The sequence below is a fragment of the Pleurodeles waltl genome, chromosome 4_1, assembly GCF_031143425.1.
Source record: "Pleurodeles waltl isolate 20211129_DDA chromosome 4_1, aPleWal1.hap1.20221129, whole genome shotgun sequence".
Taxonomy (NCBI): Eukaryota; Metazoa; Chordata; class Amphibia; order Caudata; family Salamandridae; genus Pleurodeles; species Pleurodeles waltl.
Window position 1 is genome coordinate 193,019,478 of NC_090442.1, and position 20,079 is coordinate 193,039,556.

The 20,079-nt window shown below is 49.4% G+C and overlaps 1 protein-coding gene across 1 annotated transcript in view; it reads right to left on the minus strand.

Annotated features, from left to right (window-relative positions):
* Positions 1–20,079, minus strand: part of HDHD5 (haloacid dehalogenase like hydrolase domain containing 5) — a 95,580-nt gene that overhangs the window by 52,055 nt on the left and 23,446 nt on the right. The window contains exons 2-3 of the mRNA XM_069228070.1: positions 5,496–5,699; positions 2,055–2,167 (exon numbers count right to left, since the gene is read on the minus strand). Of these exons, the coding sequence (XP_069084171.1) occupies positions 2,055–2,167; positions 5,496–5,699 (317 nt within the window). The remainder of the gene's footprint in view (positions 1–2,054; positions 2,168–5,495; positions 5,700–20,079) is intronic.

Consider the following 20,079-nt stretch of genomic DNA (forward strand, 5'->3'; position numbering starts at 1 on the left):
ATGTACACGATGAGCTTGAAAGCCCAGAGTAAGTGACTGGATGCTGCTCCTTTTGTAAACCAAAGTAACCTTAGACACCAGTACATCTGTTATTGACCTAACAAACAAAACAAATAGTTATCATTCTACCAACCAAGCAACATACTGTTCACCCATGAAGTCCTCTGAAGGTCTTGGACAACTTTAAAAATTAAAACGCCAACCTTGTATCTTTACATAGGTATGCATCAGGAGGAGGAGGAGGAGGAGGGAGGAGGAGGAGGGAGGAGGAGGAGGGAGGAGGAGGAGGGAGGAGGAGAAGGGAGGAGGAGGAGGAGGAGGGAGGAGGAGGAGGGAGGAGGAGGAGGGAGGAGGAGGAGGAGGGAGGAGGAGGAGGGAGGAGGAGGGAGGAGGAGGGAGGAGGAGGGAGGAGGAGTGTTGTGTACTCTTGCTACCTGTAAGTGTATATCCAGCACTGTTGACACCTATACTTTGATAGTGCAGCTTGCATTGTTGCTACATACGCTATACAAGTCCAAAATGCTTCCTATAGACCTCTCTGATAAGTATATCTCATACTACTGCTGCCTACACTGCATGTGTTGCACCTTTCCTGCCATAATGTCTGTGAGTTTTACTGTAACTGAAGAAAATCTTTTCACTACATGCAAATTTCTACCACCGTATTAGAGGGCTCAAATCATATCACAACAAAACTCATACAGCTACCTACTATGATGATCCAAATACTCCTCTGTGCTAGTACAACCTTCATTTCACACACCTTGAATCTTTATATTAGCAACAAGCTAACACTTTCCACAGCAAAGTTCCACTGCTGCTGATATCCTTCTACTGATACTGCTCAAATCCTATCTCTTCCAAAATACCCCTCTCCCCACAATTGCTTCATTACTTATCAGCACCCATTTCTACCATCCTTTATTCAATTTTTAGTACTAGCCAAAAACAATACCTTTTGATCACCTTCCAAGTTGCATTACATTATAACTGCAAATGTCATACCATTCTACAACTTCTAATGGCTAACATCTACCCAAACTAAATTTCATGAACCTGCCATGGCACTGGAACTACTCACAATGTACTTCTTCTCACCTCACAGTCTATACATAATCCTGAGCTCCTTGGCCTTACTCCAGCTTCCTCTGTACACGCCTTTAATTGCTGTGACTGTGTATTTGTACTGTACTTAGTTCCTCTTTATGATACCCAGGCTAGAATCTCCCCCGGAGTAAGGAGGATTACATGTTATTTTCCCCGCAATGTGGGAGAACACATGGATCTGGGAATGCTGGGTCTTCCTTATGCTCTTTCTTCCCCATCCGAAAATAAATAGCGGGCCAAATTGTCACACATTTACCAACTACATGGAGCAGGTGGTAATGCTGCAGGTGTTCTTTTTTCTTGACTGGGGGAATAGAGGATGGCAGAGGCGGGCTAGGGGGCAGTTTATTTTACTTCAGCTCAGGGTGCTTTTTCTGCTACTCTAATGCAGAAGTATGAGGGTGGGCAGGGAGCAGTTGCCTATACCCAATGTAAATGCTCACAAGTCTCTGGGCCTGGACTCACCAGAAAACTTGTAGTTGCCTGTATCACCAACCCCTACCTCCAAGAACCCCTTCCCCCTCACACCGTGACCTGCGCTCTCACGGGGATCCCGCTCCAGGCAAACTGTAATGAGGGCTAAGTTGCAAAGAGCTTATGCTGCCATGTCTCCCCGCCAATTAAAAAAAATGCAAAGTTATGTTACTGTTGGTGGGATGGATGGCGTCTTTGTAACAGAATATCAAGCTTATTAAGACTGTTTTTCTATTATTGACACATAATATTTATTTTCATATTAGCTGAAAAAAAAAAGTACATTACCAGCTTAATCAATCACAGTAACAAACTGATAGTAAACAAACTTTTCACTTCCGGCTCAATGTGCGCTCCTTAATTCCATCCTAGATAAATGACTATTAATTTCCATATTATGTAGTCAATTTCAATACCCCAACCACAAAAAACACTGACTCCAATGACATGTTCCGAAACCAGTTAAAGGATACTTGTTAGCAATCTCATGCACAGGCCCTTGTCCAGACACAAGAACGCGCTTCTTGTGGAACTGAGGGAGCATACACAGGGGACTGTGCGACAAAACCACCTGGTCCTGGGAAATCTGCAAGACAAAGGATATAATCAAGGCGAATTCAAAGAGCGTTCTGCTAGCAGTCTGCTGTGTCTTGTCTGGTACAAGTGGAGGATGCCACCATTAAATGGGCTCCGAAAAAGGTTGTCAATAATAATATATATGGACTTAAACCAATTTAATTGATAAAAATGAGAGTTACATCTTCTTCCCTCCCCCTACTTTTCCTTTCCACTATTTAGCTTCACTCAGAAGGCTTTATGCTGCACTGTATGAACTACCCCAGCAACTTCCCTTGAGGAGTTTATATTTTTCAATGAGGGGCGAGAATAATGGTTCACTCAGTGCAGAGCCACTTAAAATGTGTCCTGACCACCACCTCTAGCACAGCAGATTGCCCTGTCCTTTCTTTTAATTTCACTCTAAGACACCAAATAGCTCCCTTCCATTTTATGTCCACCTCGAGCACAACAGATCATCGCTTACCCCTAGTATTTCCAGAGAACCCCATTCCAAGCACAACAGATGGCTCCCTAGCTGGCCTTCCCACTAGCTTCTACTCCTGTTACAGCAGCATACTGTTACTCTAACCTTCCTTCCTTTGTATAACAAGAGATGACTCCTTATCCATGTTACTTCTTCTTACCTCCAACTCCAGATAGATCAGTCTGGTCCCTAGTCCCGGCCTTCATATTCATAGCCTGTTTGGTTTCTCATCGATAGTCAAATCTTAAATCCTGCTGCCATCTGGTGTGTTTCAGCCTAGCTGTGATTTTTCTGCTCTCTAATCGTAAAGCCAATAAGGTTAGGTTTGATGATTATTTTGTTGCTCTTCAGCATATTGTTAGATTCTTCTGCACTTCAGTGACACCCAGTGTCCCCACTCATGGCTCTTCACTCATGACCACTATTCTGTGTGTCGATCAATTGAAAGAGTGCTTGAAATGGTAAATTTCCAGGGGGTTCCTGAATCACATGTAGTTTAACTCAGCTCTATGATTTCGGCTTTAGGTATTACAAAGTCTGGGCTTTAGGTTGCCAGGGATTTGCCTCAAAGTTTCAGTCCGCTCATATTTTGTTGGTTAATTAAGTGCACAGCAGTCACCAAGTTTGTTCAACGCTCTTTTGAAGTAGGCTTAGTGAACAATATTGAGCTTGCTCTACAATTCCTATATCTATACATCTATATATAGATATATCTTTAAAACATTTTCTTGCTAACTGATCTTGTGGCTCTTGCAGCTTATCAATGAGATGGTTTGGAAGTACTGTTAAGATGACACTGCAGTAGCCAAATCATGCAAGATCAGAACTCTCATGAATAGTGGAAGCTGTCATTTTTTACGTTGGCAGACTATTTAATTGGCAATGGCTTTGCCTTCCAGACTTGAACAAAAACAGCCTATTCAGAGAGCCTGTTCTTGTATTCAGTTTGGTCTTGAAAGGAAGTCTGTAGCTGTGCTCAAAGAAACGCTCTGCGCATCAACCTCATACTGCGGAGTGTCTTCCAATAATGGGACCAAGCCTGGGATACTGGATCCTTCTGCTGCTTTGCCCGCCATAGAAGAAAAGCTCCTGGACTGCCCAGTGAGGAGTGGAGAATACCTGACCAGGAAGCCAAAGAGCACGGCTCCGTTGACTAAAGCCTTACGAAGAAGATTCCTCAAGGAAGTGAACCAAGGCAACATGAAGTCTTTGCAGCCCAGCTGGTCCTGAGCAAAAAGGAGGATTTCCAGACACCCAGACTGTAAAACTGGCCAAACAGTGCTCAAAGTTCACTCTTTTATGTCATGACACTCATTTCTCTGAGCTCTATATGAGTGATCGTCTGTGCTGGCCTTCCTGCCTGGCCTGAGAAGGAGGTTGGGGTGACACTAGCCAGAGGAAGCACTTGAATACCTGTTGCTTCAATTAGAACACTGTGGAAGGCTACTGTGAGCGCGGCACCAAGAACAATGCAAGGGACAGCGGCTCTTCCAAGTCTGATCAGGGAAAATATGTCAACAACCATCTTAATGTGTGCTGGTGCCTGGGACTTCCAATGATGAGAGAGCGAGGCCTAGCTGGTGAGTGCTGATGGAGAGCGGCTCTTTACAGCAAGGTTCTAGCATCACACCAGAAGCTACAGTAAATACACGCAGTGGCTGGGCTATGGAGAGTAGGCTGGAAGAAAGAAGTGGAAATTTCTCCCTATTCTCTTCTGCCTCTGAGTATTTTTTGCTTTTGCCTGTGGGACTGCACTAACCTGGGATGGGAGCTGTTATTCTTCGATAAAAGAGAGAATCTATGCACTGCCGATAGATCAAGAGACTTTGTGGCACCTATGGATTTTCCTTCAACCAGCATACCGGGTTTGACACTAGGTCTGTGGTGATTTACGTTCACAGATAAAACAGAGGGCATCCGACCTGGGTTCCTACAAAGGTTATGGGGAAACACAGAAAGAGGCACTGCTTCAGCCATGGTCCCAGCACTGAAGTAGGTGAACAGTCTGAGTAGTTATTTCAGCGGCGTACCTCAGTGTTGGAAGGGCTACCAGGAGAAATACAACAGGTCCTGTCTGGCTTCACTAAGGGGGAATATGATAGGTACTCATAGCCTCTGTAGGAAAGATGCATGATAAGTTCAAAACCTTACAACAGAGAATGGTTTTCCTACCATCCCTATCCCGTAACTATCCACTTTCTCTTCACCAGTCCCATTCATTCACTTCTGTTTACCTGCATTTCCTCACTAGAAGTTTGGCATCCTTGCAGCTTCCTTACATGAGTGATTTTAGCACCCTTCCTATTAGGGCTTGGGGACTTGAGGGCTCAGAGAACTATGACCCCTCTCCCCCCAAACATCAGTTTCGGTGGAAAACACCATATATGGTTGGATGTCTAAATGAGGGCCACAAAAAGTGGAAACACAATATCGACTTGCAATACATAGTCAATGGAAGCATACTTAGGGGAGTATGGATTTACTATTTTACGTCCATCTCTACTCACTTTTATGGTATTGTGTATGTTGTTATCTTGCATTCGATATTATTTCACGTCAATATTTTATAGTTGAAAGACCCAGAGACATATTGTGGCATACAAAGAATATGTGTAGATCCACTGCGGTCATTTGTTGCATTCTATATGCATAAATTTGGGACTTACTTTCTCTAGTGCATGTATAATGTGATTGTACCAAGAGTGGGATAAAGATACAGTTACAAGAAAAAGAGAAATCCTACATCTTATTGGTTACTGAATGTTGCCAAGTATGTCTCCACTCAAAGCACATTGGCCAGATCATCCATCGTCTGAACCCTTCGCCACCATTCATAGCACAGCAAGCACCTCCATGGTCCACATCTTCTTACCTCCACTTGCAGCACAGCAGACAGCTCCTCAGCTCTAGTCTTGCGCAGGCAGTTTCCAGAATTTGTAACGAAAACCACTGGCACCTGGAGCTTCCCATGGCAGTCAGACAGTTTCTTAAAAGCCTTGACTGCAGCAGGTATAGGGCTTCGACCTCTGACCAGGACTCCATCAATGTCAAAGAGGAAGCCAAAAGATGGTTGATTCTGTAGCAAAACAATGAATTGAGGCAGTAGGCCAATTTTAGTTTATGTTGAGCAAGTCTTTTTACACAATATTTTTATATCTTGCTCTCAAAATGTACCAAAAAACATTCTAATATAAGGTCATTCGTGTTTGTAAAGAAGATAGACTGCTGTAGAGTTATAGCGCTGTCTGTTATCAGAGGTGCATTTCCACACAGTCTGAGGCTTCCATCGCAGACCGGAGTCTTGTGTGTTGTGTTCTGGTTATCTCCAAGCTGGGTAGCCATGTCGACATCATTGAGCTGTGTGTTCACGATTCTGGAGCGACTGATGTGTGGCTGGAGGGTTCGGTTGATTGCTTACAATTTGTTTGCTAAACCTGGCACGAGTGGTGCTTTATGTATGCATACTGTTCCAATTAGTGTGCTCTTCATGACAGTGATGCAAATATCAAAGTTTCTTGTAAATGAGTTCTCTGTTTTGTTAGTATGTCCTTAATGAAGAATGCATGGATGTTGTTTTTCAATATGTTTTGTTGTGCTTAAGTGATGCTGCACAGCAAGTAGTGCAGGGAGCATCAAAGAGATGGAGTATCAACCGGACTGATGTTGTGGTGCATGGCTCTGATATGTTCTAACTAATGATAAGAAAGCTTTCAATTGTTTTTCACGTTTTTTTTTCATTTAGTTATTGTGCCCTGTTAGACATGTGGTCTTTGGTTGGCAGTCAGGTTACCTCCTGTCCAAGCAAGGACCCTCACTCTAGTCAGGGTAAAGGAGAATCGCCCTCAGTTAACCTCTGCTTACCCCCTTGGTAGCTTGGCACATGCAGGCAGGCTTAACCTCAGAGATCTCGGTGTAGAGTATTTGTAACAACACACACAGTAACTCAATGAAAACACTACAAAATGACAAAACACAGGTTTAAAAAAATAGAAAATATTTATCTAAACAAAACAAGACTCATGTGTAAGTGACCACTCCTCCTCTTCCTCCTAGCACAGATGGCTCATCAGGATATGCAGGCTACACCACATCTCCCTTTGTGTCACTGTCTAGAGAGAGGTGCAAACAGCCCAACTGTCAAACTGACCCAGGCAGGGAATCCACAAACAGGCAGAGTCACAGAATGGTTTAAGCAACAAAATGCCCACTTTCTAAAAGTGGCATTTGCAAACACACAACCTCAAAACCAACTTTACTAAAAGATTTATTTTTAAATTGTGAGCTCAGAGACCCCAAACTCCACATGTCTCTCTGCTCCCAAAGGGAATCTACGCATTAATCATTTTTAAAGGTAGCCCCCATGTTAACGTATGAGAAAGATAGGCCTTGCAACAGTGAAAACCGAATTTGGCAGTATTTCACTGTCAGGACACATAAAACACATTAGTATATGTCCTACCTTAAACATACACTGCACCCTGCCCATGGGGCTACCTAGGGCCTACCTTAGGGGTGTCTTACATGTAAGAGAAGGGAAGGTTTAGGCCTGGCAAGTGGGTACATTTGCCAAGTCGAATTGGCAGTTAAAACTGCACACACAGACACTGCAGTGGCAGGTCTGAGACATGTTTACAGAGCTACTAGTGTGGGTGGCACAACCAGTGCTGCAGGCTCACTAGTAGCATTTGATGTATAGGCCCTTGGCACCTCTAGTGTACTGTATTAGGAACTCACCAGTAAATCAAATATGCCAATCATGGAAAGCCAATTACATACACATTTCATATAGCAGCACTTGCACTTTAGCACTGGATAGCAGTGGTAAAGTGCCCAGAGTAACAGAAGCAGCAAAAAATCCAGCACACATCAACAACTTGGGAAACAGAGGCAAACAGTTAGGGGAGACCACACCAAGGATGGAAAAGTCTAACAGGCCCCCAGGTGTAAAATAATAGGTTTGGATACTATTCGTCAGAAAGACAGTTGTCCTACTTCACAATTAGATATTTCACTTGTGAGAACATTTGGGAAATTACATTAACTAAGAATATTTTTTTCATTGGTATGAAGTATACCTAGATGATGGCCTAAGCTACTGCAAAACTGCTGCTTTGTGCTTAATGTACGTAGACATGTCAAAGGATCATTAAAAAGTAAAATTGAGAAATCTTAGGCCATCAGATAAAAATTGTATGCTGCAGAGGTAAACTCTGCACATGCATCTAATGGCCAGTGGGATGTTAAAAATAACGTCTGTCAATGGCAGTTCTGACATTTCAGTTAGTGAGGGTGAATACATCATTTAAAATGAAGGAATGCTGGCACATCGAAGAAATAACATTAAAAATACGTTATGACTCCGATTTACTTGGGGGGCTGTTTATTACTCCTAGTCTCCCCGTTTCTGGAATACAAGGCACGCTGCCTGGATAACGGAGCTCTGGAAGTCCCTAGAGGTGGGGCCAACCTAGAGGAGGGAGCAAGGAGAAGAGTCTTTCTTCTATTCATATTGCTCCTTCCTTCAGGTTGGCCCCACCTCGTCTCATCCGATATCCTGTGGGGAGAGGAAGTGATCGAACTGTCATACCACTAATGACTCTAGAGGTAGGGCAGTCAGTAATGGAGTAATGACTAGGAGACTAGAGGTAATCTAAACATTACCTCCACATCTTAACCATCTTTGTTCTATTCCTGATGTAATGAGGACTAAAGAAACACAAAACAGGATGAAGCATGGCCAAATACATGAACGCACAACAACCCCCATCAACTGGTGATGGAATGCACAACAAACTTTATCGACTATCAAATGTAGCGTGACGTAAGAGCCCGCGGTCAGAACAACCTTACCAATAGCAACTGCTGAAGCAACTGACATCAGAAGAGGAGAAGCTGCACAAAAGTAGACATCACAGCCCAACGGGCAGCAAGAAAAACATCAAACTGCTTGAAGCAGAAGACAGGAAGCAGCCACCTCCCCCGCCCTATAGAAAGAAGCAAATCCCCAGACACCTCATAAACTTTGAAAATGAGTGCATTCACCTGCCAACTTAGGGTAGATATAGTTGATCTCAGCCCTTTTCTGCAAGACTAAAGTTGTCAAATGCTTAACAGTCACGGACATCCTACGTCTGTGTCAGTTAAATCACAACAGCACACCTAATACTCTAAAAAGGGTCAGAAATATATCCCCCCCAGACAGAGCCAGGGAGAACCACTTCTTGATCAAAATGGAATGGCAGAGCACTCTGGATATGAAAGACCCATGCATCTGGTGAGATAGGCAAAGTAGGGCTCAGAACATTCCAAAAAAACCAAACACCCTCAAGACTCCCAAAGACATTATGGCCGTCAGAAAAACAACTTTATAGGACAGGAGACCTATGGGAATTAACACTAAAGTCTTAATGGGAGAAGCCTACAACAGTCGCAAAACCAAGAGCAACTACCATGGGAACACCAGCATCTTCCCAGTGGGGTTCAACAAGAGGAAACCGTTCAAATGACGAGGCAGCAGGGAATTCACACCCTCCATAGTACCTACCTTAAAAGAAGCCCATTGGACTTTGACAGTAGTCACCAGCAGACAGTTAGAAAGAAGTAGAAAATCAAGATTTATGGGATATGGACAAGAAAAGGGGTGAACCCCAGCAGTCAAACACCAGGTTTGAAAGGAAACCCAGCAATGTGTATAAAAATGACTAGTTAACAGGCTGTCGGACTACTCAACTGCCAAGGTACCTGTCTCTGAAATTCTCAGATAGTGCAGGCATAGCCTTCCAGCCTCCATACCCCACCCTCAAATGGGCCAGCTGCAGGCTGAACAGAACTAGAAAGCTCAAAGCACTTGGAACTACCTGGAGTAGCCACACCGGATTCATTGCCAAAACCAACACCATGGGAAACTTTCCCCTTTGACACCAACTAAGGTAGGATCCCGTCCACCCTTTTCATTTATAGTTTCTGGAATATGTAAGGTATTACAAAAATAGAGGGAAAGACACAAAGATGCCCACCCGAGGCCAGGAAGCCACCAGTCCATCCACTACCCATGCTAGAGAGTCATAAAACTGCGTAGAGCAATGGTTCGCTCAACAATTTTCCTAAATGCTAAAGAGGTCCATCTCTATTAGGCTGAACTTCAAAGAGATGGACTAGAACATTGCCTTGGACAGGCAATATCACTGGGAAAACTGGACCACCCTGAGATGATCTTTCTGCTGATTTTCATCCCTCCCTTTCAGATGGGCAGCCATCAAGGAAGGAATGCAAGTCTCCACCCACTAGAAGATGCTGTCTGATATGTGGGCCAACAGCCTTGACTTGATGCCCGCTGCCTACTGATATATACATCTTGGCCAAAGTACTGTCTGTATACTCTTAAATCAACACACAATGTCCAGGAACCAAATGTGTGAATGCTAAGAATCCCCCTTGAAAGCTTGAAGTTTCCTCCGGTAGTACCACCACTGACTTGAGACTGCCGACCTCCTCCTTTGTACTTCCAGGTCCTTCCAAAGCAGCCCCCAGTCTAAGGCACTGGAATCTGTTGTCACCACACATGGAATCACACTTCCAGCAGATGATATAACAAGGGTATCAGGTGAAAGTGCCGACCTCCTCCTTTGTACTTCCAGGTCCTTCCAAAGCAGCCCCCAGTCTAAGGCACTGGAATCTGTTGTCACCACACATGGAATCACACTTCCAGCAGATGATATAACAAGGGTATCAGGTGAAAGTGAGCATTAAGAACACAATTAAATCTGTAATCAGCCCTTCAATGGTAAGGCACTTTTCTCTCCAAGTGCTCTTACATGAGACAGGCTCCAGCGGTCCAGAACAAAAACCCTGCCTGCTGCTGTCTGGAAGTTGACCCAAATGAACCCCATTGATTGGGAAGGATCCAGATGTGACCTGGAGAGAGCAAGTAGGAATCCATGCATCTGTTAATGCCACTACCTCAGGTATGAATGACAGCTAGATGGAAAGATGAAGTATAGGTCAACCAATGTTGCTTAGTTATACAGGCAGTATAATGTAGTGTGATGCCCTATCCATGCAGGAGAGCTACCAGTGGAGCCAATAGCTGGGTAAACACCCTCAGGGTAGTCTTGAGCATGAAAGTCAACAGAACACATTGGTAATGATGGCTGGAGTTGCAGAATCAGGGAAACGTCTGGTGAGGACTGCGGATCGAGACATGCTGAATGCATCCTGGCGAACAGATGTAGGGAGCAACTCCTGAGGCTTCATCATCCACAATACCTGGGCAGTGTCTTGACTCCAAATTTCAATAAGTAATCCAATCATTCAACATTTTTAGACTACGGGGGTCATTACAACATTGGCGGTAAAAGCTGCTTACCGCCGCGCAGAAGACCGCCAATACACCGCCGCGGCAGCGGAATTCCGCCACAGCTATTATGACCCACATCTCGAAATCCGTCAAAAATCAGACACCCACACAAGTCCGCCACACCAAAGGTCAGTGATAAACTGGCGATAACAAAACCTCCACCATCACGCCAACAGAAATACGCCCACACTATCACGACACACGAATCCACGCGGCGGTCTTTCAACCGCAGTATTCCATTGGCAGTACACACCGCTGCGCTCAAAATACACACACTTCTACAAAACACCACCACATTGGACAATTCGAAATACACACACCTGATACACACCTGATACACATACACACACCACTCCCACACACCCAATACAATATAAAACACACACCCATCTCACCCACAAACCCCTACGACCACTATTACAGAGAGAAGGCCAGAGAGAGACACCACCATCCACAAACTAGCAACCACAAGCACACAACACCATCACCCACACAACTTCCACGCACAAAAACCACACACCACTACATATCACCACACTTATCACCACACACACCACCCCACACATCACCTACACCACCCCATGGCAGAGGAGCTCAGGGTCATGGTGGAGGAAATCATCCAGGTAAAGCCACAGCTATTTGGAGCACAGGTGCAGCACACCTCCATTGCAAGGAAGATGGAGCTATGGCGAAGAATAGTCGACAGGGTCAACGCAGTGGGACAGCACCCAAGAAATCGGGACGAGGTGGAACGACCTACGGGGGAAAGGTGCGTTCCGTGGTCTCAAGACACCACCAGGCGGTTCAGCGGACTGGCGGCGGACCCCCACCTCCTCCCCCACAACTAACAACATGGGAGGAGCAGGTCTTGGCTATACTGCATCCTGAGGGCCTCGCAGGAGTCGGGAGAGGAATGGACTCTGGTAAGTCAAAGCTTTACAATTACATCCCCCACCCTACCTGCATGCTATCACATACCCCCACTCTCGCCCCCACCCCTATCACTCCATCTCCTCACAAATGTACCAATATCACAAACCACCCATCCCAACACCAAGCCCTGCATGCAACAACAAAGCAAGGACACCCATCACTAAAGCATGCCCACTGCACATACCCATACACCCCCCTAAACCATTATCACACAAGCCCCCACACAGGAATGCCAGCACTGGGGTACATGGTCACCCACCCATTGCACACCATGACACACACAGATGCAATAATCATGCTTTTCCACCCCTGCAGGACCACTACCCAATGTCACCAGACAGGAGGGTCCAGACATCTCCATCCCACCCACAGAAGAGGCCCACAGTGATGACAGCAGCTCTGTCCAAGTGGCTCTAGATGACCAGCCCGGACCATCGTGGGCCTTGGGACAGTCTGTTCCCCTCACACAGGCACAGGCCACCACAGACCTTCCCCCCTCTGGTAACCCCAGCACAGCACCCACCCAGCGGGCCCATACCTCCGTCCCCAGGACACGTCAATCAGCTGTGTGTCCACCACTACAGGGAACCCAGGATAACCCACCACCCCAACAACAACAGGGACCTGGGGGCAGGGGTAGTGGGCACACGTCCAGGGGACGGAGGCCCAGGAACACAGGGGAACTGGGAGGCCTGCTGTGCGACAGGGGGCGGACAGGCCAAGGGAACCAACTCTCCACGAGGCCCTCTCCTCCATCATGGGAGCATACCACCACTCCCAGGAGACGATGGCAACGGTCCTGGCCAAGTTTCAGGAGACCCAGCGCATGCAGGAGGAACAGTATTTGGGGTTCAGGGAGGAACTCAGAACCATCAGCTCCGCCCTGGGCACCATCGTAGGGGTGCTGAAGGAACTACTCAACACCAGGAGGGACACTGTGGCACTACAAGGGGCCCCTGACACTAGCATGGACGATGAACTGTCCACCACCTCCGCCAGCGCTAGTGGACAGGAGGCACCGCCACAGGACCACCACACCAGCACCCCACCCCCTGCAGACGGAGAACCACCCCGCAAACGGTCCCTGAGATCCAGGAACAAGACAGAGCACGATGCCAAGACCCCCGCCAAGAAATGAGACCACCCTGATTGTCAACCCACTGTCCCACTTTGTCACCCTGTCCATATTGAAACTGCCCCAGCTCCACTTCCTATGCCCATATGGGCAATGCACCTATGAGGCAAATAGACTGGACTCTGCCATGGACACTCCTCCGCCATCACCCCTCACCATTTAACTTCCCCCTCCAATATTTTTTATGTAAATAAACACACCTAAAGCACCAAAAGATCTGGAGTCTGTCTGTGATTTTGAAATAGTTTATTTGCAATTACAGTGACAAAAGTTTCAGGAAATAGTAATGTCAACATACCTATGTCACACAGCTCTAGTCCCTGAGGAATCTAAGCAGATGACACACGTTGGGACCCAAACCTGTGAAACCGGAAGGGAAAGTGACAACTCAGTGACCATACACTGGGTGAAATTGACAGACAGGATAGAGGTAGAAGTGTAAAAGTACTTGTAGTAGGCAGGAATGTATTCTCACCTGTGTTTCACTGGAAATATTGCTGGATGACTGAGTCCCTGTTGTCAATGTCTTCTTCCTCTGCTTCCTCCTCATCACTGTCCACAGGCTCCACAGCTGCCACAACACCGCCATCTGGACCATCTGGACCATCCTCCTGCAGAAAAGGCACATGTCGTCGCAAAGCCAAGTTGTGAAGCATACAGCAGGCCATGATGATCTGGCACACCTTCTTTGGTGAGTAGAAAAGGGATCCACCTGTCATATGGAGGCACCGGAACCTGGCCTTCAGGAGGCCGTAGGTCCGCTCGATCACCCTCCTCGTACGCCCATGGGCCTCATTGTAGCGTTCCTCTGCCCTGGGATTCCTCACTGGGGTCAGTAGCCATGACAGGTTGGGGTAACCAGAGTCACCTAATAGCCACACACGGTGCCTCTGGAGTTGACCCATCACATAAGGGATGCTGCTATTCTGCAGGATGTAGGCGTCATGCACTGAGCCTGGGAACATGGCATTCACATGGGAGATGTACTGGTCGGCCAAACATACTATCTGTACATTCATGGAATGATACCTCTTCCGGTTCCTGTACACCTGTTCACTCCTGTGGGGGGAGACCAAAGCCACATGGGTCCCATCAATGGCACCTATGATGTTGGGGATATGTCCAAGGGCATAGAAGTCACCTTTCACTGTAGGCAAGTCCTCCACCTGAGGGAAAACAATGTAGCTCTGCAAGTGTTTCAGCAGGGCAGACAACACTCTGGACAATACGTTGGAAAACATAGGCTGGGACATCCCTGATGCCATGGCCACAGTTGTTTGAAAAGACCCACTTGCAAGGAAATGGAGCACTGATAGCACCGGCACTTGAGGGGGGATTCCTGTGGGATGGCGGATTGCTGACATCAGGTCTGGCTCCAACTGGGTACACAGTTCCTGGATTGTGGCACAGTCAAACCTGTAGGTGATTATCAGATTTCTTTCCTCCATTGTCGACAGGTCCACCAGCGGTCGGTACACCGGAGGATTCCGCCATCTCCTCACATGTCCCAGCGGACGGTGCCTATGAAGGACAACAGCGACCAGAGAGTCAAACAAGTCAGAGGTATGTACCCACTGTCTACACAGAACACGATTCATACACAAAATCTGGCCTGTATGTGTGTTGAGAGTAGGCCTAGGTATGTGTGACGAAGTTGGTAATTAGGCCATGTGGGCCCCTGAAATGGCGGCTGCCTGACCTCTAAAGTGGGACAATGGGATGTGAGGTAACTGCGCTGGCGTTGTACACCGTCGCGGTAGGCGGTCGAAGACCGCGGCGCAATGCTGCATTGGTTAACATTGGACCCTATGGGTCCCAGGAGCCAATGAAGATGTACGCCGGCGGTGATGGTACGCATCACAGCGGACGTGACCGCCATTTTCTAGCTGTTAAATCACTCGATACCTGATCTTCGTCAGGAGAGGACCTACACTGCAAGTGCTGCTGTGACCTCGGTCTGGAAGAGACAATGGCTCGTGCAACTGGGGAAAGGGCCCCTGCCTTCACATCGGAGGAGTTGGAGAAGCTCGTCGACGGGGTCCTCCCCCAGTACACGCTACTCTACGGTCCTCCAGACTAACAGGTAGTACACAGGGGGCATGTTGTATGGGCTATGCCTGTGTGGAGAGGGCTGGTTGTAAGAAGGAAGGGGCCAGAGTTCTGAGTGCATGAAAGACGGTGGGTGCATGTGCCACATGGCAAGGGTAGGGATGGGGTCCACTCACTTTGAAGGCGCAGTTGGTAATGACTTCTCTTCTTCCCCTGTACATTTCATGTAGGTCAGCGCCCACCAGAAAAAGGATATTTGGTGTGCCATCGCCAAGGACGTCCGGACCCTGGGGGTCCACCACAGACGGAGCACCCACTGCCGGAAGAGATGGGAGGACATTCGCCGCTGGAGCAAGAAGACGGCGGAGGCTCAGCTGGGGATGGCCTCCCAACGTGGGAGGGGTGCCCGTCGAACCATGACCCCCCTGATGTTCCGGATCCTGGCGGTGGCCTACCCGGAGTTGGATGGGCGCTTGAGGGCATCACAGCAGACACAAGGGGGTGAGTACACTCTCATTCTGCTGACCTTGTGCGCAGTGGAGGGGTCTGGGTGGGGGAGGAGGGCTGTGGGTTTCCCTAGGCCAGGGCAAGTTCCGTAGGCTAGGCCCCTTCGTAAGAAATGGCCCTGTGGCCCCCCAACCCCACCTCTGTAGAGTGCCAAGTACAGGTATTCATGCACCTGTGTCATCTATGTGTACAGATGTCGTCCATAGCCTTGTAGGCCATTTCCCAGGAATTGCACTGTAGAGCCCAACAGCGCGACGTAGTGCATGGGGCTGCTGTGTCGGTCTTGTCCGCCAACTGTAGCGGTAATCCATGCACTCAAGCTCTCTTTCTTCTGTCCTCCCCCCTTTTTTTCGTTCTCCATGTTCTTGTGTGCCTTAGCATCATCAGGCGGAGGAGCAGTGGCACTGGAGCACGAGGGAGCTGCGTCCCACATGGCCATGGAGGGCCACACTACGGACTCTGAATACACCAGTGGGACGGAGGGCGAGGGGAGCACCACGGCGGTGACAGGAGCTGAAACCAGCGACACGGACTCGTCCTCCGATGGGAGCTCCCTGGTGGTGGCGGCAACATCTGCCCCCCCTACCAGCACCGCCCTCCCAGCAGCCCCTCAGCGTGTGCCCCGTGCCCGCTCACCCAGGAGGGTGGGCATCACCTTCGCCCCAGGCACCTCAGCCCCTGCCCCTGACACCTCTGCTGACGTCAGTGAGGAGGCCATTGACCTCCTGAGGTCCCTCACTGTTGGGCAGTCTACCATTTTGAATGCCATCCAGGGTGTAGAAAGGGAGTTGCAACAAACCAATGCATTCCTGGAGGGCATTCATTCTGGTCAGGCTGCCCTTCATCGAACCTTTCAAACTCTGGCCTCAGCACTGATGGCAGCCATTGTCCCTGTGTCTAGACTCCCCCCTCCAACTTCCTCCACCCAGGCCCAATCCCATGTACCTCTGCCTATCCCAAGCACACCATCAGACCAGCCTGCACACACCTCACCACACAAGGGAAGCTCAGGCAAACATAAGCACCACACATCCCACAGGCACTCACGCAAGCATCACACACATACAGACACACCAACATCCACTGCCTCCACTGTGTCCCCCTCCTCCTCGTCTCCCTCCTCCCTCCCAGTCTCGTCTACACTCACACCTGCATGCACTACATCTACAGCCACTACATCCCGCACCAGCACACCCACCACCACACCCCGCTCACGTGCAGTCACCACCCCCACTACCATTCACACGTCCCCTGTGTCCACTCCCAGTGTGTCTGTGACGCCCCCTCCCAAGATACACAAACGTAGGCACACACCCACCCAACATACATCCACCTCACAACAGCCTCCAGCGCATGCACCTGCACCCAAAGCCACAAAAGTTACACTTCCTACAACCACCACCTCTTCCTCCACTCCCAAACCCCCTCCAGCTACCCGTCTCCAAACAACTTTTCCTGTCCACCCTTAACCTATTTGCCACCACCCCGCCCCCCGTCCAACTCATAGGTCCCGTACTAGCACCTCAGCCACAAAATCTCCGGGACCAGTGGTACCTGTTGTCACAGGTATGTGGAGTGCACCGGCCACCAGGCCAGCCAGTGTATCACGGAGCCAGAGCACAGCCAGTCTCCCCCCTGTGAAGCACCAGAAGTTGGCCAGTGCCCGGAAGGAGAGGGGGAAGACTCCAGCCACCCAAGCCGCTCACAGGGGTCCCGGGGGGAGTGTGGACTCAGCTGTGACTCCTCCCAAGGTGGGGAAGGGGCAGAAGAAACCCGCAAAGTCTGGTAGGAGCAGCACGGCGGAGAAGACCGCCACCATCCCCGCTAGCCAGGAGGCCACCGCCAGCCCCATCGTCGCTGCCCAGGAGTGCCCTGCTAGCCCCATCATCGCAACCCAGGAGGGCCCCGCCAGCCCCATCGTCGCTGCCCCGGGAGGGCCCCGCCAGCCACAGCCCACCTACCCAGGAGGGCCCCGCCAGCCATAGCCCAGCAGCCCAGGAGGACCCCGCCAGCCACAGCCCAGCTGCCCAGGAGGACCCCGCCAGCCACAGCCCATCGGACCAATGAAGGACCGCCAGCCCCAGCCCAGCTGGGCAATGAAGGACCACCAAGTCCAGCACCGCTCCACAGGGCAAGCACCGCTGAACAGGACCGCCAAGTCAAGCACCGCTGAACAGGGCAAGGACCGCCAAGTCAAGCACCGCTGAACAGGGCAAGCACCGCTGAACAGGGCAAGGACCGCCAAGTCAAGCACCGCTGAACAGGGCAAGGACCGCCAAGTCAAGCACCGCTGAACAGGGCAAGGACCGCCAAGTCAAGCACCGCTGAACAGGGCAAGGACCGCCAAGTCAAGCACCGCTGAACAGGGCAAGCACCGCTGAACAGGACAAGGACCGCCAACTCAAGCACCGCTGAACAGAGCAAGCATGCCAAATCAAGCACCGCTGAACCGGGCAAGCACCGCCAACTCAAGCACCACTAGCCCATGAGCGGCAGGAGCAGTGACGCAACTGGGACCGTCACGGGGTGAGTGATGGACTCTGGGCACCAGTCCCCCTCCAGAACCAATGGAGACATGCATCCACTACCTTTGTCCTTGGCAGGATGAAGCACTCTGGGCACCAGTCCCCCTCCAGAACCAGTGGAGACATGCATCCACTCCATCTGTCCTGCACAGGATGAAGCACTCTGGGCACCAGTCCCCCTCCAGAACCAGTGGAGACATGCACCCACTCCGTCTGTCCTTGGCAGGATGAAGCACTCTGGGCACCAGTCCCCCTCCAGAACCAGTGGAGACATGCATCCACTCCGTCTGTCCTTGGCAGGATGAAGCACTCTGGGCACCAGTCCCCCTCCAGAACCAGTGGAGACATGCATCCACTCCGTCTGTCCTTGGCAGGATGAAGCACTCTGGGCACCAGTCCCCCTCCAGAACCAGTGGAGACATGCATCCACTCCGTCTGTCCTGCACAGGATGAAGCACTCTGGGCACCAGTCCCCCTCCAGAACCAGTGGAGACTGTTATCCACTTGAGAGACTGTGGCTTTGCACTCCCCAGGATGGTACAGTGGGCAACCCACCCACTGTAGAGACTTGAGAGACTGTGGCTTTGCACTCCCCAGGATGGTACAGTGGGCAAACCACCCACTGGAGAGACTTGAGAGACTGTGGCTTTGCACTCCCCAGGATGGTACAGTGGGCAAACCACCCACTGGAGAGACTGTGGCTTTGCACTCCCCAGGATGGTACAGTGGACAAACCACCCACTGGAGAGACTGGAGAGACTGTGGCTTTGCACTCCCCAGGATGGTACAGTGGGCAAACCACCCACTGCAGAGACTTGAGAGACAGTGGCTTTGCACTCCCCAGGATGGTACAGTGGGCAAACCACCCACTGTAGAGACTTGAGAGACAGTGGCTTTGCACTCCCCAGGATACACCAATGGGCATGGAGCCCCCTCGTGGATCTGGCGTCGTGCACTCATCCGACTGAGGTGCCCCCCCCCTTCCCTTCCCCCTGAGGTGCCTGTTGTATTTCTATCTGATGCCCCAGCAGTGTTCTCTCCGTCATGTTCGGGTATCTTGTGTGGCATCGCCCATGCATTTTGGGCCCAGTGGTCCACAGACTATGAATGGTGCAATATCTGGACTACTAATCGTGGTGTATATTTTGTTAATAGTGTATATATGTATATATTTGCTAACTGAATTTTTATATATTACAATGGTTACACTCATTTCCTTTTGTCTTTGCATTCTTCCGGGGGGGTGTTACTGTAATGTTTGGATATGCATTGGTGTGTGTGTTGTAGTGGGTGAGGGTGGGGGTTGGGGTGTTGCGTGTGTGTGTGTCCCTGTTTTTTGCCTCCCCTATGTCGTAGGTGCAGTACTCACCGTGGTCTTCGCCGCCGGCGTTGGTGCTCCTGGTACAGGAGCAGGAAGACTAGCGCTGGAAGAATATGGAGTTCCGGCTCCATGGTGTCATCGTTCCTCGTGGAGCGTGTAGAGGTGAGCGTTTTTCCTTCGAAATGCCTGTTTCTGCCGTGTTTTTATCCGCTGTGAATCCGCCCCGGAAAAGGTGGCGGATTGGCCTGTCATAATAGTGTGGGCGGTACATTGTCCTCCGCCTGTCTGTTGGCGGTGTCCGCCGAGCTGTTTGTTTGTACCGCTATGGCGGTCTGAGTGTTAAAGTGGCGGTCTGAGTGTTAAAGTGGCTGTCTTTGTTGGCAGTTTCAGCCACGGTCGTAATTGCAAAAATTTTACCGCCAGCCTGTTGGCGGTCTTACCACCGCTTTAACACCGTCCGCCAGGTTGTAATGACCACCTAAATATTACCCAGAGCAAAGGACAGTTTCAATACATTATTACAATAAGATAATACATCCAATTAGTATACAGAACCGGAATAGTTCAAATAAATTCTTTATTCCATGACAAGTTGCCAGCCGACACGTGTTTCGTCTCAGATATAATTGT